The following is a 22,525-nucleotide window of genomic DNA, read 5'->3' on the forward strand; positions in this document are numbered from 1 at the left end:
TAATTTTAGCGGACAAAAATCCCTCGTCTGTGGTGGGCTGCCAGTATGAAAAATGTGTCATTTTTGACAACTATTTATTTACTTGTCCTAAACTGACAGATGACAGATTCCAATTTTCTGTTTTCACAGTTCACTTTTCAGTTTTCAGTTTTCGTTTATGTTTTGCTTGGAAGTTGGATTCATAGTGGATTCATACGCTTGAAAACTCGATGTTAGCGGTCGTATCTTTCCATTCACTTATAATATTTTAAAAGGGAGAAATGCAAAGTGCTTCGGATATTATATCGTCATTATTGTGGTTCAAAGACGATAATTATGTGGATGATGAAAATGATTCTCAAATAATAGAGCAGTTTGTGCAAAATGTTGAAGATTTTAGTTCACAGTACGGGAGCGAAATCAGTGTTTCCTATACTGCATTCAATCTTCGTGGACCACCTTCCAACTTTCCCGATTATGGGGACTATCCCCAAGCATTTGTAATGGTAATTTAAATATTTATAAATAACAAAAAAATTACGTGCGCATATTTTAAATAAACACATATCGGTGAAAACAAAGAAAATATGTTTATGTAATAAGATTGTAATATAATGACACATTCAGTTTTAAATATAAACAAAATAATATTTTCAATTATTGTACAGAGAACTTATGGAACATGGTGGGAAGAGGCGCCCTCAGTACAAGAGGATTATATGCCGCAAAATACGAATAGTATTCCCAGCCAGGATTACGTAGGTTTGTAGAATTTTATAAAAAAAAAAAATAAAGAATAAAAAAATATATGTTTATACTCTGTATTCTATTTTCAACAGAAGTGTCATTTGAGAGATCAGTGTATCCCCTTGAGGTAGCTGTTTTTGAGACATACAATCCAGGTGCTTTAGTAAGAATTTGGGCTTATGGACCCACATCATGGATATTACTATGGGAAGGGGAGCCAGAGTATGCAGGTGACACTCCTAGGATATTTAGTCCACCAATACGGCAGATTAATTATCCTACTAGGTAGGTCATAAATAAATTTATTTTAACTTAATAAGGTTGTTAAATTGATTATACCTACAATAAAGTTATAAAGAATGTTCATATTGAATTAATGCTGCATTTGTTAATTAATATGAAAAAAGGCATTAGTGCTTTAAAATTTTTTTATTAAACAATAAAATGACAATATTTTTTTTTTTATTGTAGAATCTTACGGCTAGAATTCAATCACAGTTTGCTCCCCTACTACACAGAGCTTGATGCTATATTATTAAGAGGCAGAGAGCCACCCAGTGTAATGAAAATTAAAAATAATTTTGCATACTCAACTCTATTTTATAAGAAGACTCAGCCAGAAAAAGGTATGTATTTGTAAAACATTTATTTTAAATATTTGAATAAATTTAAGACAAATCTAATTTCGAGCCATATATAATTTTTTTTTCATTTTTTTTTCATCAAATCGAATTGAACAGCTTTTGTAAAATGTTTTTTATTTTTGTATTCTAACTATACTTATTGTATTATATTTTAGGCATGCTCTTGAACAAAGTAATAGCATCAAATCTTCATGAAAATGTACTGCCACCAACTTTAATTTCAAATAGTGAAAAACTTATAGACTCCGGACCACCCTTAGGAGACTTTCAACAACTGCCGGTAAGACTTAATATAAATAGTAAATACATACTATATTATCATTTTGAATTTGTATGACTAGATTGTTTTGAAAAAAACAATTTAATGATTTTTTTATATTTTGACAAAGTGATACCATTATTTTTAATTTCATGAATAATTATGCTTAGCCATGCATTTGATTTTTTCTTTATATTATCTCTATTTATTATATTTTTATTTTTCAGTATGTGGTAAAATTAGATAATATCATAATTTATATACCCATGTTATTTGCTAGTTATATTGGGTGATATTACCGGCTAAAAAACATTTTTTAGTGTTAAAGCTTTAGATATCTGCATAAAAAAATACTCGATATATTGTTGGACGAAAAAAATTTATCTTCCACAAAATTTTTAAAATGAGATCAATGTGTTACATTAAATTGTTAATTAGTTAGTAAGTTATATTGTTGAGTTGCGTTGCATATATCATATGGCATTTACCGATATTTATAAATACAGTAAATAAATCACGCGATGTACTTAAGCTAAAACACGTGATTTGTTTGCGTTTACTTTCACGAGTCGACTTATGCAATACAAAATACAAATAATGTGTTTTGCAATTGTTTTGCAAAGAAAATGTTTTTCCTTAAACTTTAATGGGTTCCTTTATTCGAGGGTGGAAAATATTTTATCCATTTGGTTGCTTATAAAATTATTTCAACTTTTAAGTTTTCTTTTAGCCAAATTGTTTGCCTCATTTTACGAGATTGGTTTGCGCAAGATTTAAGATATTAAACATAATAAAATGTAGTATTTTTCGTATGTAAAGCAAATAATTTCACAAGATAAGTTATATTTGAAGACAAAATGAATAGATAGGAGGCGACTTTGGAAACTGTAAAGCACATCTCTGTTTCATTGCAAACGATTTTAATTAGTTTACTTAAATATAATTAAACTATCAACTTAATACGTTAAAAAGTAATTAAATTCTTTAATGAAATAAATGGATTTATATAACGGTACATGTGTTTGAGACTATAAATAAATAGAAAACGTGATAATTATTTACGCTACTAATCCAAGTACGCAGTCGGTACGCAAATTGCGCCTACGTAAAAACAAGTGATAACTGCGTTAAAAACAACCGACTTCAAACTTACACTTACAAAATTTACAAATACCTACAGACAAAAATGCTTATGAAATAAAAACTACTGGGCCTATCCGAATAAAATTTTTATGGGACCAATTCGACACCATCCCGCATCGAACTAAAAAAGAATCACGTAAATCGGTTCAGAAACCTCGGAGTAATCGGTGTACATACATAAAAAAAAAAACATACCTCCTCCTTTTTTTTGAAGTCGGTTAAAAATTACCTATGGATCATTAAGATCTTTGATATAATATAATATAAGCTTTTATTTCCTTACTTTAAAAAAAAAATATATATAATATCTTTATATATATAATCTATATTATGTATATCTATAATATCTTTGATATACCTAATAATAAAAAAAGAAACGAGGCACCTTGTCGGTCAGGAATAATTTAATTATTCTGATTATTCCCAAATAATATTTTTTAGTACGTAATTCCTTTTATCACTAGTCACTACATACTACATAGTATAAAACAAAGTCGCTTTCTCTGTCCCTATGTCCCTTTGTATGCTTCAATCTTTAAAACTACCCAACGGTTTTGATGCGGTTTTTTTAATAGATAGAGTGATTCAAGAGGAAGGTTTTAGTATATAATTTATTAGGTTGTAGACAAAGCGGGCGAAGCCGCGGGCGGTAAGCTAGTATTCTATTATCTTAGCTTGTTCATATCAGGCAAGTGTGCTACATTTTACATGCATAAGTCTTATTAAGTACCTAATTAAGATAATCAGCTAAATACAAAATTACCTAGTATAATTTATGGCATTATAATGCCATAAATTAAATGACATCATCTTATAATCCGAATAATCTGATTTATCAAAAATTCTAAAAAAAAAAATCACGACTAACCAGCCACCTAATATATATGTAATTTATAGAATTTATAAAACACGTGATATTCGATTTGTTGTATTCATGCCCTTGAATGTTAATTGAATATTTTACAAATGATTTAAATGTTCCGTTTCATTGCTTACCGACTGAAGCATATTGAATAAAGGCACAATAAAGGTAACAATAAACAAATAATAGGACTAAGATGTTTTTAACGTAAAAGTGCTACCATAATTTGCTTCCGCGGTTTGTCTCGCGTGCTACCTGAATAAAAAGTTCTAAGTAGCCTATGTATAATCTAGATTCTGGACTAAAATTTAACACTTTACCAAAATGCCGTATGCATCCATTTAGAGTGTGAAGGGGATATATTTTATTCATACATTCTTACTTTCTTATAAAATTTCGCGTTAAATATGAGTAGGATTGTCCCTGTCCTATTAGATAGGATATAATATGCACATACCCTATGATATATAAAAGAGCTAGATACGTTACCCGCTCTCTATTTTGGCAAGAAAAAACTCAGCTAAGTGCCCGAGTTTCACTTAGTCACGCACCATTCAGCGTCGAGGCTGGACGTTCTTTTTATATTTTAATCGGCAGTTGTTATTACGAAGTACATGAGTGAGACGTGTATTATGTCTCGTGCGTGAAAGTGAATGAGAGAACAACTGTATTGGTGATAATGCGTTAGTAAGTAGGTATGTATTAATACGCTGTTTTTTAGTGCATTGATGTTCGCGTATGCCGCGTCTACTAGTATAATAGGTCATTGCACATACCTATATCTATCTTATATAATACTAGTGGTCCGCCCCAGCTTTGCCCGTGGTATATATTTCGCAATAAAAGGTAGCCTATGTCCTTTCTCGGGTATCAAAATATCTCCATACCAAATTTCATGCAAATTGGTTCAGTAGTTTAGGCGTTATTGAGTAACAGACAGACAGAGTTACTTTCGCATTTATAATATTAGTATGGATATTGGTAGAACATTGGAACGAACAGAAAATATTATTTCGTCTTCAAATATGTATTAAAGAAATTGTTGAGCTTACATTGCGTGCTTTACTCTAATTCTGTTTGAAGGTGAAGGAGATTTAGTGGTATTTCCAATAAGATTTACGACTAGCTGTAGAGCGTTAATCTACTCATTTGGTAAATTATTTCGAATTGGCTGATATCCGTTACTGTTTATGTGGGTTTTTATCTTCAAAATGTTACTCCAAGAATCATATTTTTTGGAAAAATGCACTTTGTTTTTCGTTCACACAGTGCTACTTTACCATTAGTATAGAGCGTACCTTCTAGGGAAGTGCGTTCCATCTTAGACCACATCTCAGCTTAACATCAGGCGAGATTGTAGTCAAGCGCTTCCCTATTAGCAATAAAAAAAAAATATATTATCAAAAGTTACAGAATTAGCTGAATCTATTACGGGGAGTGTTCTGAGGAACTTTTTGGTCTAATCCCAACCGCCCAATTTCATTATCGCACTTCCCGCCAGATAAATAAGTTCCACCCTCACCACCTCGACTGCTGGCGGAGTTCCACAGTTCGTTTTACGCGAAATTTTCTCCCGCGAACTGTAAAACTCTGGAACGCCGAACGACCTACCACCTACAGTATTCCCCAAGTCTTATAACATGGAGACCTTCAAAAAGAGCACCTATAAATACCTAAAAAACCGACTGCTAGCTAAGGATTCTCCAAGTTATCCCTAACGATTTCCCTCTCTTTTATATCCTTCCCCTTTCCTGAGGACAGCAACACATCCACTTCCCAGTGGAGTGGATGCTTATGGGCGGCGTGTATCGCTTAACACCAGGCGACGCGTCCGCTCGTTTGCTATCCCATAACATAAAAAAAAGGTATTTCGCAAAAGGGAACTTGCCACTTCCTGACTTCAAAGCCATAGCAATGAATAAGAAATCTTTTTTTAAAGTAAATATATCCAAAATTTACCTTTCTCACGCACATTTTGCTGTATTATTTTTAACAAAATATTATGTAAAAGCAGATATGAGTGTAAAATTATAAGGAACCTGACCTAGGCGTTTGACTCAGTCGTTAGTGTATGAAGGTTTGTATAAAACTGTTTATTAGCATGCGTGTCATTGACGATGCACGTGCTTTCCATTATAACAATGGCGTATATAGTATAGTCGATTGAATTTCTTACACATGAATAAAATTGCTATAAAAGTATACTTTTAAAATGATTGATTGATCCCAGATAGCTTACAGAGTCTTATAAGGCATGGACATATAAAAAGGTTTAGGTACGGTTTCTTCAGTTTCGAAAAGTCAAATTGCCTTATTATTTCAGCCCTGAAAGAACCTTTTGTTAAAACAATGTGACTGTGAGCTATATTTGTTTCAAAATTTGATGGTATCACAGCGTTGGATTAGCCTAAGCTCCGTCTAATCTGCTCGGCTAATCGTATTATATTCCCTGTTATTATATTTAGTGACGCAAACACAGTAAGGGATATGAATGAATGAATGAATGAATGAAAAATAGGTCATACCTGTTAAGTTTATGCTAATGATGGCGTGTGTTGTTGTTGTGATATTTTATGAAAACGTGGTGCGTGTACACTTATGACCAAAATTCGAATACGATTGACAAATTTCAATATTTGAAAACAAAAATTAACTCGCTAAATCATAATAAAAATTTATTGGTGAGCAACCAATAAATCTTTATTATGGTTTAGTTTTGCTTTTTTGTTTGGAGCCAGGGAGGCTAGAAGTTATCATAGGGTATTTTTTAGCACGATGAAACATCTAAGTCCCATGTGAATTTTGGCGCGAGCGTAGCTTCGGCGGATAACATTTTATTACAACTAGAAATTAAAATATAAGACTATCTGTCCCTGAATCGAACCTTTAAGAACTTAGCTTGGCCTATCGTCATACCATTAATTTGTTTTAGGACGAAACGATTCTATCCGTGATGAAGTATTTGGATATGCAGTCGCTATGCCGCTGCGCTCAGGTCAACAGACACTTCCGTAGATTGGCATCAGACGCTATTCTCTACCGCAGTATAGACCTCAGGCCTTATTGGCACTGCGTCAGGTCACAGGTTTGTATTCTTAATTATACATGTCCATGTTTTATTCATGTGACAATGACTAGAGAAAAAATCTAAATATGGCAAGATTTTTTTCGTTTCCTAAAATAGGTAATTCAAAATGATCGATAGATTCAGTGTGTTATTGTGATTCATGAAAATTTATTGGTGTCACGTTTTAGTAAACCGAAGCACATTTCAATTTTCAAGTCACGTGTGTGATTTTTTACTAGTTGACGTACTTACGAGTTACGATGCTGCTTCGTTTTTGTATTTTTGCTATCTATAAGTAGGTACTTATATTATAAAGTTTGTTTGTATCGTTCGATTTGAAAGATTCTTTCATAGTTAGATATCCCATTTATCAAGGAAGGCGATAGGCTACCTATATTTCATCACGCTAAGGCGTACAAGAGCTGAGCAATGCAGCTATAGGGCACAGGTAGTATAGAATAAAAAGACAATGACTGTGGAATGTGGATATTATAAGTACAATTCGAGTCTTTCACGATACAATTTATTGTAATTGTCCGTCAATTACAATTACAATGAAACAACACTTGGCAAACGATAATTATGTTATTGTTATAAGGTCCTGATGACGCTGGCGAAGCGATGCAAGTTCCTGCAGAAACTTGACCTCTCGTGGTGCGGAAGTCATTGCATGATACAATCGCATTATGTTGTGAAGTAAGTGCATTGTGTTACGAGATAGATTATTTGTATGGTGGTATTGCTAAATGTGTCGGAAATGTGGACTTAAAATATAGGTTATTTAGTTGTAGTTTAGACACAAATTTCACACTATATAATTATTCAAAATTGAATTGAAATATATTCACTAACTTCGAAATTACGTTGTGATAAAATTCGTTGTTTTATTAGTAAAAAACTCTACGGGTCAACGGGTCGAGAAAGTCTGATACGTAATTTTTATCGATTGGTGTCATTAATTACTATTTATTGGTGTTTGTATGATTTGCATGATACAACCGCATTTCTTCGTCAAGTGAATGCATTGTTCTCAACGAGATATTAGATTATTCGTTGATGAAATGAAATAATTTTAATTGCCATAGTGGGCATGTAAAAAAAAAATCAGTTTGATGCATAGTTTTATGATCGTGCGAAGTTATTAAATTTTAATTTATTATCAGTATTTATATGTTTTGGTATAAATGTTTAATTGAGAATAAATTGTATGGTGATTTTATTTGATAATACGGTAACATTGCATTATGTTTAACGATGACCCGAAATGACACATAGTTTTGTGTTCATGTAGGATTGTTCTTATCTTTTTAATTTATTCAATATTTATATGAATGTGGGAAATTTTAATGATTGTTATTATTATAAGGGCTGATTTTTCAATCGTTGGTTCAAACTTATTCATCGAATAACATATTAAACTACCATTTTAAAAGTGTATTCTAATTGTCCGTATGTGACAGTTTACAAGTGACATTTTAAAATGTTCGTGTAACTTTATTGGACGGATAAATTTTAACCAAGGATTGAAAATCTTTCAATTATGTTTATTTTAGGGTACAAATTTCATGATTATTTTAGTCTTAAACTAGCACAATTGTATGAAGAAATATGTTTACGTGTTTCTTCAATTTATTTCAGTTTCCTCAAAGACAGTGGAGCCGAATTAACACACCTGCGTATGAATTGCTGTAAATTCGTTGACAACTCTGTGCTAAGAGCCATCGTTGACACGTCGGCTAATTTGCAAGGTTCGTGGTTCTTGTATTAGAAATTCAAATTCAAATTCAAATTCAAATTCAAATTAATTTATTTGCCAAAGAACATGGTATACATAGATGTCAGGTAACAATTGAGTTCCAGCATGTTCAGCCGTTATTAACAGCATGCAAATTATGTCACTTAATTTTAAATCAAAATTTCAATTATTACATTATCATTAGGTACATTTCAAAGTCTACAATTATTATTAACAAAGTCAAAAAAAATCACAATTCAAAATTTATATTGGAAGTAATCTGCCATTGTGTAAAAGGAACGCTCTGCGAGGAATCTTATGAGTTGACATTTCAGTTTTCTAAGTGGCAGTGATCTTAGCTCCTTAGGAAGGAATACATTTATATTTTACTATATAAAAGTATTTTCTTGCAATTGGATTGGATTTTATAATTTTCGAGGCTTATATTAATTTTTCAAACAATTGTTCAGATTTTTTTTCATTTAATATGTAAAGTTAGAATTTAACATAGATTAGACTGAGAGCACAATAATTAGTACCTAACACAATTAAAAAGTAGAAGAAGATATTAGGATCTTAACATTTATTATTCTTAATAACCAATTATTTTTATTTGTTTATTGAAGTAATAGGATAGGTTATTAATTACTTTGTGCATTTATATCAAATTATAAAACTGAAGAGTAAAGTGACGTCATAACTCTAATTCTTTTCTAAATAAACAGTATAAAATAAAATTGAAGTTTACTTATCTCTGTTACTAATAATATAAGTAATATAGACTTTGAGTCTTAGAGATATAATCACTTGGATTGGATTGCAGCCAAAAATATAATGCATCGAAACTGGCTTCACTAATTTAGGAATAATTTTGCAATTTGCCCTATTTCTGTGGATCTGATAATTTTACATACAATCGTAAATTGAGTTGTTTGACTCATAGTCAGTTGTTGACAAAAATGTTATATAGTAAGTTTCTAGCCTTAATATTACAGGTATTTTAGATATGAAAAATACATAATAAAATTCAGAATGACAAAACTGTAATATCATAAAATTATACGCTATCGATAGAAATTGACATAAGCGTATGATGTTTTGCATAAGGATTCGGTCACCCTACCAACGACAACGACGACCACGAACAAAATTTTCATCCAGTCGCAATTAAATAAAATTGTGCAAAACACAATTAAAAATGAAATTTAAGAATTTCCTGTCGTATTGGTGTTTGGAAAAAAAAAATTTGAGATCAATGGATAAACAAACAGGTTTTTCATAGAAACGGTGGCTCCTAGAAAAAAATGTATTTAACCTTTTTTATAGATAATTAGATTATATACAATTTTGGTTCAGGTGATTGTATGATAAACTTACCGTCTCGGCGAAAATCGCAAAAAACCCTATTTCTTTTTATTAATTGACCTCGAATTTTTTTATTCCTGAGTACCAGAATGACGGGAGATTTTAATATTGATTTTGAACAAATTTCGGCAAGATTGGAACTTTGGTCGTGGTCGTCTGCGTCGTTGGTAGTGTGATCGAACCATTACCAAAATGTCATGAGCTTATGTCAATAATTAGCGTTAGCAGTTTCTATTCCATGGCGTTACGTACGTTTGTCTAAGGCCGCTGAGATTATGATTTGTCTTTATAGAAAAATCTATTTTGAATGTACATTAACGAGACAATTCTAAACATTAAATTTATTTTTAAAAAACTATCAGTTCCTTTCATTGAGTAGATTTAAGTGCTTGTTGCAGTAAATACATTATTATTGATTTATTCTGGAAAAATCCCATATTTGCGATGTGTCTGCGCAATTCATATTTGATGTATAATTCATTTGTATTGGAACAGTTTTGTGGTATCTATCTGTATTTTTGAAATTATTATTGTGTGTATTATTCAATAATAATTTCGAAATATTGTATGAATATAAATTATATTCACATAAATTTTTATTCCGAATATGCTTACCCCTTTTTATAAATAATATCTTACCTACATGTCCGGATAAAAATATGCCATCCGTAGATTCTTATTTCATTTATAACTTTTTACATTAGACAAAGTATTTTAAATGAAGGATAATAATAAATAATAAGGTTTGAATATCAATAACCAACAAATTGCGCAATGCTTATATCTTTATTATATGTACAACTAGCGGTCCGCCTCGTCTTTGTCCGTGGTACATGTTTACGTTTTCTCTCCATAAGAACCATCCTCGTACTTCAAGAAATGTAATAAAAAAAGAATTAACGAAATCGGTTCAGTTGTTCTCGAGTTATGCGCTTACCAACACATTTTGCGATTCATTTTTATATTATAGACTAGCTTCCGCCCGCGACTCCGTCCGCGCGGATGTCGGTCTTTGCGTGGATGGTTTATTTCTCCATTTTGAGTAACTCGGACAATGACAATATCTTATAAATATCTATTGGACCCAAATACGGCTAGGTCTATAATAATACGCAACATGTGTTCGCGGTACCTACTACAGAACAACGTCTATGGATAACTGAAAAATTGAGATTATTTTTTTTTTCTACGTATTTTTCCAGGATAAAAAGTATCCTATTTTACGCCCAGGATAATAAGGTATAATTATACCAAGTTTAATCGAAATCGAACCGGTAGTTTCACGTGATGTCTTCACATACAGACAGACAGACAGACAGACAGACAGACAGACAGACAGACAGACAGACAAAAATTTTTTTAATCACATATTTGGGTTTGGTATCGATCCAGTAACACCCCCTGCTAGTTATTTTTTCAATATTTTCAATGTACAGAATTGACCCTTCTACAGATTTATTATATGTATAGATATACATATTTATATCTACTAACTGATCAAATTACTTGTTCGTAACAATAACACATATTTTATATTACTTTTCAGAATTATGCCTCCGTTCGGTGCTCGCTTGTTCCGACTGGGTGTGTCTCTCTGCTTTGACCAAATTGAAAAGGCTCGACCTTTATAGGACTCATATTACAACTACCGCTGCAGTTGCTATCATCAAATCGAACCCGGGACTGCAACATCTTAATGTTGGTAAGATTTTTTGTTTTAAGAATAGGTACAGTCATAATCAATAGAAATAATGATAATTACGTATATTTTATTATCTATTTGTGAAATTTGTGTTGAAGTCGTAAACTATGATGTGTATGTTAACAAATGTATAGCTGGCTAATGTTTTTTTTGTGCTATGATGTGTTCTGTCTGATTGTAGATTTTCTTATTAGTATAACTGATATAACTGAACGATATTATATTGTGTTTTTATAAGAATAACAGTTCGTTATTCGTATTTTGTTTGTAAAAATGTTTCTTATACAATGAATAATTATTGTTTTGAATGAGAAGAATTGCTGAGAAATGACATGTTTTTGCGCTATGATACATTGTGAAGATTTTGAGATTTTTTTCATAAATTACATTTAAATTACTTAGTATTATATCTTCTTTATTCAATTTATTTATAGAATTTTTATCTTATGATGTAGATCTAAATTAAATAATTTAAGTAAAGTACTTTTTGTCTAGACATACAAAAAGTGGGTCTTTTATGGAATAGATTATTATTAGGGATGCGCCGAATACCGAATACATATTCTGTATTCGGCATATTCGGCATCTTTTTCACTATTCGTATTCGGCCGAATTATTCGGTTTAGGTGCCGAATATATTCGGTATGAGTATTTCTACTTTCTTGGCTATAGAACTAAATAAATAACTTCATATTATGAATGATTTATGTCATACTATACACAAGTCAAAGAAATCCTATGAAGAATGTTTGAACCTAAGGTATACAGGGTGTAATCGTTAAGTGTGCACAGGCGATTATTCCGTAACTATAACAGATATCAAAAAACCTTAAACTGATATTGAAAGTACTATACCTAATGAGTAAAATGACAATAATATTTTTTTTTAAATAAAACGAGAAATATCCAAAAATGTTACATGAAACGCTCCCATACATTGTCCCATACAATGTTCGAGACGACATTCTCGATTTGGAATACCATTGTATTCCACATCGAGCTCTATTTACAGTCTCTAAATGAACTTTCATTAAAATTTGCGAAATAATTACAACACAAAATCAAATAACAAAGCAAAACCTTTCATATTAAATGTTTGAAATAGTCATATTTCATACTAAATGTATGGGAGCGTTTCATGTAACATTTTTGGATATTTCTCGTTTTATTTTAAAAAGTTATTATTGTCATTTTACTCATTAGGTATAGTACTTTCAATATGAGTTAAAAGTTTTTTGATATCTGTAATAGTTACCTATAGAATAATCGCCTGTGCACACTTAACGATTACACCCTGTATAAAATAAAACGATCATTACATTTCAAACCAACGTTTATTTTGTAAATTTACATCAACATAATTTAATCATGTTTATTATTAGAACTTAGTATTTAATATTTATAATACTTTAAATCCTGAAGTCTGAAGACAATGCTTTTAGTCCCAATAGAAAATGACATTACGTCCGCTCATATTGCAAACACTAACTTAAAGTAAAAATATAAAATTTTTAAACAATTTAAAAATTTTAATATTTTGTGCGAAGTTTCAACACAACTGAGACGGCACGGAGTGCGCGGGCGATAATCGCGGGTGGCGGGCGGTGAAGTAATGCTCGCTCGCCACCGAGCCGCCAGCTACTTGCGACCCGTTAGAACCGGTTTACGCATCAAAACACGTCAAAACATTGAACCGAATAATTCGGCCGAATATTCGGTTCGGTAAGGTTCTAACCGAATAGTATTCGGTATTCGGTTATTCGGTGAAACCACTATTCGGCGCATCTCTAATTATTATAATAATATTATTATCTAAATGTTTTCTTTTTATATTATGAATAATTAATGAGCTGCTAATACTTAAAACAATGACGTAATTTTTCCTTCCCACCACCGATTTTATCACATTTTCGTACAAAAAAAAATAGAATTGGGGCATTTTTCTAAGTGCACATTTTATGTCATTTTTATTTTTATTTTTATCAGGATCATGCAAAATGATATCCGGTATGGACGAAGTGGCTATAGCGCTGGGCACGAACTGTCCAGACCTAATGTCCGTGGACTTCTGGAAGTCGTATTCGTTGACTGCGGTGGGCATACGAGCGTTGGGCAACTGTAGGAAATTGCAGGAGTTGGATGTTGGATGGTGGTATGTAGATGGATTTTTTTTTAGGGTGATAAATAGCTCACAACGCGTCGTGGCCACAGTAAGAGCCAGGGTACATAGCGCATTGCGTCGACGCAACGAAAATATTTTAACTCATAGACGGCCACGATGCGATATAACAGCTACTGCAACGGAGTTAAATTATTGTTCCGTCATCGAAGCGGTGACGCACAGTTGCGGCAAGCATTTAGTAATGCAAGTAAATTTTTTCAATGGTACTCATTTTACTCCGCATAAACTAAATGCAAAAATACATAAAAATCTGTGAGCTTACGTGTATCTTCGCTATTAACGCACAAGCACGTTGTGGCATCGCAATCTGCAAGTCCCGCGCGTTTCGTCTCAGCGGCTGCAGTTCAGTCGTGTGTACGTTGCGTTGACGCAACGCAACGTGTGTGTATGAATATCAGTATGAAATGACGCAGTGCAACGTAACCAGCGAATGGTTTTATAGCGTGATTTTATAGATTACAACTACAACGAAAAGCTATCCTATCCCTTTCTATAAACCAAATTACCTTCGCAGTCTGCAAGCGGGCGGTTCCGGTGAGTGGCTTGCAGCGCTATCTGGCGGGGAACTACGCAAGCTGTTTCTAGGCGCTCTACGCGGTGTGTGTGACCGCGACCTGCGCGTGCTGCTGCCGCGCGCTACCAAGCTGGCGCAGCTCGACCTGCTCGGCGTGCGGGCTGTGTCGCCCGACATATGTGCCGAGTGAGTGTGTGTTGGCTATTTGACATAGGACTTGTTGAATTGAATGTACATTTATACAGAGTTAGTTTTCAACGACCAGCCAAAATTTAAAATTAAAATCTAGATATTAAACCAAAGGTACATTTGAAACATTGTTGTCGAATTAAATAAAATAAAAATAATAGCATTCATTTGAAAATGTCTTAATAATTTTCTAAATCGTAAACACCGCCAGAATCAATTGCACTTGTGTGCGTGCGCGCATCGCCAAATTTATGTGTGTGCTAACTTCTACCTATCTAGGTTGTTGAACTGAATTGTGCTTTTGTAATGTCCACACGTTCGCTTTTTAGTGGCGGACAGGAATGAAATCGAATTAAAAAAAAAAAAACGTTTTTTTTTCATTACATCTAAAATGTTATCGATTCTGAACCATTTCTGAAAATTTGGCCGGTCATTAAAAACTAACCCTGTAGAGTAAGTGCCCCCGTGCATTAGACGGCCACAGGTAATCCACTTGTAGAGGCATAATGTCTGCAAACGCGTTTTGTACCGCTGCTTAATACCCCCGGGCACTTCCATGCGTGACATATAAGGTATGCAAGGAAACAAGCAGCTAAGTATTAGAAGCGCGGCAGCTGCGAATCATCTCCAACCATGTATACCACACGATGTTTCTACTTGCCGCGCGACTAATACTTAGCTGCTGGTTTCCTTGCATCCATACTAATATTATAAATGCGAAAGTAACTCTGTCTGTCTGTTACTCAATCACGCCTTAACTACTGAACCAATTTGCATGAAATGTGGTATACAGATATTTTGATACCCGAGAAAGGACATAGGCTACTTTTTACCCCGGAAAATAGGACAGGTTTTATCCCGGAAATCCCAAGGGAACGGGAACTATGCGGGTTTTTCTTTGACTGCGCGGGCGAAGCTGCGGGTGGTAAGCTAGTATCTTATATGTCACGCATGGAAGTGCCCGGGGGTAAGCAGCGGTACAAAACACGTTTGCAGACCTTATGCCTCTACAAGTGGATTACCGGCTTTCGAAATAATGTAAGGATTACTAATAAAGAAAAGGTCTGGAATGGGTAGGGACAAGGATACAGTTCTGCGGTTTCCCTTCTCAATAGCAAACAAGTTTTCACATACTGTGTCAGGGTGATTTTCCGTGGGGTTGTGGGGAATCAAGAGTTGCTAAAGTTGCATTTATCTATTTATTGTGTCCGCTTGTATAAATTAAAAAATGGTACAATTTGAAATATATATTATTTTCTCGTTTGCAGTATATTGGCTGAGTGCAGAGAGCTGCGGCTTCTCGATGTCAGCTTCTGTGATCAGATTCAAGAAGCTCAGGTAATGGGCTTAAATTTTTGAGTGATCAGCAAATTGAATTTGCGTTGGTTATATTTTAAGGGTTTATTTTTTATTTTTCTTTAAATTCTTAGCTCGAATTTATTCATTTGAATTGATTTTTATTTGAATTTATGCTTTTGCATTTCATTGATTATTCTACAATAAATATTGATCTAATTCACCAAGTTTATCACCACTTTTTTACTATTATATCACTGTTTGTAATGTCGGTAATCAAAACAATAAGGTTTCTGGCACACGGCGTATTTGAAACGCACGTAAGCGGTGCGTATACGCGCAGATGTAGCGGTTCACACGCACGTACAGATCGCGTTTTATGCGTGTTTGAATCTATAGAAACGCAAAAAACAGCTCTACGTTTTTGAAATTCGCGCTGTATGTGCGTTTGAAATACATCGTGTGATATATGCCTAAATTATATCTATTTTTGAGATAAAAGCTGCTACAAATAAGAGTGTGTGTACTTATGTACACGCGTTAAAAGTTATACTTCTATGTCGTATGGAAAAAATACTACTTAGAATATAAAACTTGAACATGGTTATCAATTTTCATACCACCTAGAACTAACTTCATGCTGTTAAATTTAGGTATTAAAGTGTTTTCTACTTTATTTATTTTGAACATCTTTTCAGGTACTCGAATGGCGTCGCCAATACCCTCACGTTAGTATTAAAAGGTCATTCCAATCGGCCAATCTAAGTGCAGCTCCGAATCCACTGTTCCTTGCGCCGAGCCTAGAATAATTTAAATATTGAATTTTTTTTCTTTGCCAGATTCTATGTGGCATTTTTAATTTGTTTTGTTTTTTTATTGAGAGATGTATTTTTTGTTGTATTTATGACTAATTAATTCTGGAAAGAAAACGCGCAAAGAGCATTGTTAAAAATGTTCAATGCCAGTATGTTAATGTATACAATTTTGACATTTGGATAAACGTTTTAAAATGCATATGCATGCATTAGTTACTATAAAATACTGGCAAAAGGACCATTTTTTGGCCATTATATATTTTTGTTAGATATTTGGCTTCAGTATCCATATAATACCTTGGATGAACGCAACATCTCATTTCTTAAACGATAGTTCACATAACAAGTAATGATAAACATGGAGAAAGAGCAAAAGTTCTAAAACAAAAGCTTTAATCTGTAGTATTCGAATACGTCAGAATAATAAGACTGATTGAAAACATTTCAAAATTAAAGAGAATCTCATGATCCTACATACAAAAAAAAAACATTAGATTATATTTAAAAATGTTTAGAAGCAAACCAAAACGTTAAGTAGGTAAAACTCTTGCTTTTTATTTTAAATTTATTATTATTAAGCTATTTCATAGCTTCTACCGCGGGCCTTGAGCGCGTGGACCGAATCGAGAAATTCCGTAACGAAAAAACCTCACGCTCCCCACTCCGACGGGCGGAGGTGTGGCTTGAAGGCATAGCATGCAATAGCTTTACCGCGGCAGTCCCCGAGTGCCACACGTCGTTTTTGTTTAAAAACCTTCCTATTGAATCACTATGTATTAAAAGAAACCGCATCAAAATCCGTTGCGTAGTTTTAAAGATTTAAGCATACAAAGGGACATAGGATAATAGGGACAGAGAAAGCGACTTTGAAGTAACAGAGACGGACATTGGTAATTATAACAATTCTACAACAGACTGTTACATAAGATAATTAATTACTCATATAATATTATATATTATGTAGTATGTTTCCTTATCTTGATTTATTTTAAGCCTTATCTAAATGTCAATATATCATATTATTGCACTTAGTAAAAAATATGTATTGTATTCAATTCGTATATCAATTATTATTGCTGTTACATTGACGATTTTTTCGTTTTAAAAAACATTGATGGAGCTATACGTGTAAAAAGCAGAAATATCAGCTATTGAAAATCTGTTCACAAGGTGTTTATTATTAGTATATAATTATATAATTTAATGATTAAAGATATTGAATCTACAGCATTATAATGTATTCTATTTTTGTATTGGTCATGCTTCCCATGACTTATCTATATATATAGGTATTTAATACCTGTATCACAACTTAAAGAATCTACACCTACAGTCTAATCGCTATATCATATTATTATCACAAAGATACCTCCTAAACTTATTAATTAACTTACCACCGAGATATGCGTATCTTTGTTTTTCAAACGAAATAAAAGATATGTGATTAATTGTTATAAAAATAACGCAAAATAATCATATACATTATTTATTATGAACTAGCGGTCCGCCCCGGCTTACGTAAATATGTACCACCCGGCCCGTGGTACATATTTACGTTTTCTCTACATAAAAACCATCCTCGTACTTCAAGGAATATACTTAATAAAAAAAGAATTATCGAAATCGGTTCAGCCTTTCTCGAGTTATGCGCTTACCAACACATTTTGCGATTCATTTTTATATATAAGAAGAAGATTACATAAAATTATTAAGAAATTAATGATATTCTAAAGGTTTTAAACGCGATTCATTTCTCAGAGGTTTCGATAGAATGTGGTTATGTGACTTTTATAAATTACTAGCTATTTACTTTGAACGCTGTAATATTTTCAAGTATCAGATTTACTTGAAAATAAGTACCTCAATCAAAAATTTTTTTTCGCACACCGCTTTTCGCCCTTTCAAGGTTTCAATTTTGAATTTACAAATATCTATTCATTCAGAAAGTTACTATGAACGAGTTCTTGATGTAAATTTCCAAGTTTTTAGTTCATATATGCAACATGTCAACAAACCAAGGCGATGATATTGAGTCAATCACTTTCATATATTTATAACTAAAAATTACCTTTAAAATCTGTTCAAAGTCCTTTATTTCTAAATGCATAACACTCGCCTACTATAAAAGAATAATATCTACTAGATTTCATAGATATTTAGATCTAAAGATATATATTTATCATTAGATCTGAATCACAATAAAAGTATTAATATTCTATTAACATTGCTATCTTACAATTTCACAGCTATAGATTAAAACTAAGTGGTGATATTTATATTATCTACTTCATACATTTTCAGCTTTACACCAAAAATTACTGCCTCAAGCCGGCTACTCACGTACCTACATCAGGGGCAATATTAGAACAATCTCTGTTGCACATTAGTTGGAACAATTTCAGCTGTTCTCTAAATTGCCCCTGCTTGCCTATACACATCACAATTAAAGAGCCAATTAAGGGTGCAATACCAATATTGCCCCTGCTGCAGGTACGTGAGTACTTTACTTTATATATTGCAATGATCTTTTTTTAAACCTAGTCTTCACTATCTATGTCAATTTAATATATAGAATTATAAAGAATGACTGATATTTTTTTAGTATCTAAAAATAATGATAATTCATAACATAATACGGGAATTTTACGTAATTTATAATTTAAATGTAATGTAATACTAGAATTTGTGTCAATTGTTTGTCACGATACAATAAATATATATAATATGTATTGTATTAAATAGAGTTAGGAAATATTTCGCTCTGTATTTCTAATTCATGTTAAATTTCTAAGATATTTTTATAAAATATAATATGTTTGATTAGAATTAGAAATACTTAAAAGCAAACACACTGCAAGTTATGTAAGATTTTTGTAAAAAAAAGACTGTCTATTGTCAATTTTATAAAAAAGAGGAGTTATTTTTTTTTATTTTCAAATATTAGTTTTGTATTCCATATAGAATAGCTATAACAAAAACATAAATATTATTTTACGTATTTGTATAATTATAGTGTATTTGGAGTAATTACGTTTAAAATAATTTATTTTTGTTTTCTTGCAAATTTATATTGAAAAGTGTGATTTGGAACCTTCCTTATGAATCATTAGAAATGGTTTTAATAATTTTATAGAATAATTCTGCAAAGATTTTCAGCTATGCAAAGTTTGTTTTCGTTTATTTTTGAAACATTTTTCATTGATGCTTGCTTAATTTCTTCATTCATTACCATATTGAAATAAACTCTCATAATATTACTATATACAAAAATGTGTATAACTTTTATAACAGTTATCCTCCATCACATTTTTCAAAATATTCCATCCAAATTCAAAGTCACTGGAGTGACTTTAAAAAGTTTATTTTCTATGTTAAAAAAATGGATGTGTAAGTTAAGTAGGTTTTAATTAAAATTTATCTGCAAATTTAATTATAAAATAGATGTTTTATATGGATTATTATTTTACTTCGAAAATAAAGTAATTGTTAATTTTATATAAGTGTGCATAATATAATAATAAGTCACAGACGAGGTGCAATTTACTTCAATGTATGGTGTTAGTCATAGCTTAAGATGCGATAGTAATGTTTTAAGATTGTATTTTATTTAATATACTTTTAAAATATAAATTTGTGTTTTTTTTCATCCTGTCCTAATGTTCCTTAACTCAGCCCCCGGAATCACAGACACAATAGAAAATCTATTGTGTCGTGGACCGATCGGGCTGCTCGGGGCTCAATGGGTTAACAAATTGTAACAGTACTTAGGTGTCTAAATAATATACAGATTTTATATTTAGAATTAGTTTAAATAATATGCTAAAAACACAGACGAAAAAATATTATAGAAGCCTGCCTTTTGTGGCAAAAAGAAAACTTAAAGAGACTATACATTGACATGAACTATACCTACAATCTCCATGTCACTATAAACTCAATTTTGTGAATTGTGATTCGTACGTACTGCTTGTAATTTAATGCATTGTTTTCCAGTAAAATATAATTATATATTGATTTGTTTTTTTTTAACTACATGGAACTAGAATAGAATAAGATCAATTTGCGCCTGACGTTTGAGAGAAGAAACATAGACTTACATGGATAACTAAATAATTGTACTCGTATTATAATCGAACAAAACTAAAGCAAATTACGAATCACAATTTGTAGACAGATAACAATCTTGCGACTCGCGAGCTAGATTAAAATCTAACGATTTTACAATATAACGGTGCATTTACATCAAACGAACATAGAGCTAGAGCTAGAGCAAGAGCATTCTTTTGCGATCTTTTAGTGTAAACGAAAACTCGTATTCAGTGTTGATCAGTATTAGAACATTGCATGGAATCTTTTCGATCGCACTAAGAACAACGAATGAGAACAAAAACCATTCCACGTCTGTTTACACTAAAATAATTTGGCTAAGTGGGGTTAAAATGAGAATTCGCTTTGATGTAAATGCACCGTTATATAACAGACGACACATGCCAAAAAGTAGGATTCCGATAAAATTTTATATTATCTACGGATTTGGGATTAATTACTTTTAAAAATAACATCAGGTGATTTAGCGAGATTGGACCAAAAAATGATAACCGTATTTATAAGTACCATATTATAAGTACTTTTTAATTCCACAGCAACAGAACATACTGGAGATTTGCATTTAATTATCTGGCCAAGCCCAATAATTAATCGTATTATCTTTTATCGACGCATGTGCATACAAAAATTGTTATGATTTATTTTATTATTTTAGCAATTTATCTATCTCATTGTACTCAATTTTTAATATTAAACCAGGATATCCAATGTATATGAATGAAGTAATTATTATTTTATGATTGATTTAGACAAATCAATAACAAATGTACAAATAAGTTCCTACTATGGATTCGGCAAGACTCTACATTTCAACTACCTTTGGTACCTAATCTGATATTAAAGAAAAATAAGGCTTAAGCATATTTTTGTATGTTAGTAACTATGTTTAAAATGAATAATCTCAGAAAAAACACCTTAGTAATTGTAAATCTATAAAATTATATCGCTTCGATTTTTTTGAATGGGTACCTAAGTAATCGCTTAAATTCATCATTTTACAAGCATTATTGAATGCCAAATATTCGTACTACAAGATCCACAGTTCGCAGTAAAAACTTAGATATTCTTATCACGTAATAAAAGAACATTTTACGAGGACTGTGAAAAATTGAGAAAATAAAGACACTGAAGGGTCTTTAGTTAAGTGATTTAAAAGTGACTTGCACCAAAATCTTCGAATCATGTTCAATCAATTTGGAAAGATAAACTTTGTACCCGACAACCTTGTTATTTTGTTGTCTACTTAAACACGTTTTGACAAAAAATAAATGGGCTCAGCTAGCCACTACCTAACTACCTAAATAGTAAATACCCAAACGTTTTTAGTTCAGTGATTTGTTTAAAATTTAATGGTAATATACCTATATGACGAAAGATTAGCTAACGGGCCGTTCGAATGATCACGACACATGTTGCTTTTAAACTAAAAACTTTTTGTTTTTGTTTTGGTATTTTCTACTTTGTCCTTTGCCCTTTCGCACACACACACACAATAAAATTATTTATTGATATCTTATGTGAATATGCTGTTTTGTCACGTTAATTAACAAAATCCACATGAAATTAAAAAGGAGAGTCTGCCTTGTAGACCATTTAAATGATGTGCTACTAAAATTTGTGGAAATATCTTCCTTTCTTTATGAACTGAGTACCATAGACATTTATCAACTTGTTCATTTCATTCGCGCTGCGTTTAAATGAAGTGTCTTTGAAGATTTAATCCATCACTTGTTCAACAGAGATTAAGGCGTTCAAAGATTTGTAAGACTCAATTTAGAAACCGTAGACATGATTGAACAATGTTCAGACTTTATAATCGAGTTGTTTGTTCAAGTAATTATATATTATTGTAAAAGAATGATTGATATTATCGTCTTGTATTTGACTATTCCTCCTTTGTGATTATAAACAGTTTCATA

The 22,525-nt window shown here is 32.0% G+C and overlaps 1 protein-coding gene across 1 annotated transcript; it reads left to right on the forward strand.

Annotated features, from left to right (window-relative positions):
• The first annotated feature begins 172 nt into the window (after window positions 1-172).
• LOC123696443 (F-box/LRR-repeat protein 4) lies at window positions 173-17,139 on the forward strand. The gene is made up of 13 exons (XM_045642600.1): window positions 173-485; window positions 648-741; window positions 819-1,011; window positions 1,198-1,352; window positions 1,526-1,650; window positions 6,567-6,719; window positions 7,300-7,397; window positions 8,340-8,449; window positions 11,348-11,503; window positions 13,490-13,655; window positions 14,200-14,385; window positions 15,657-15,726; window positions 16,383-17,139. Exons 1-13 carry the CDS (start codon window positions 261-263, stop codon window positions 16,491-16,493), a joined length of 1,842 nt encoding a protein of 613 aa, XP_045498556.1. The 5' UTR covers window positions 173-260; the 3' UTR covers window positions 16,494-17,139.
• The last annotated feature ends 5,386 nt before the right edge of the window (window positions 17,140-22,525 follow it).

Source organism: Colias croceus, chromosome 12 (assembly GCF_905220415.1).
Source record: "Colias croceus chromosome 12, ilColCroc2.1".
In the NCBI taxonomy this organism is placed as follows: domain Eukaryota; kingdom Metazoa; phylum Arthropoda; class Insecta; order Lepidoptera; family Pieridae; genus Colias; species Colias croceus.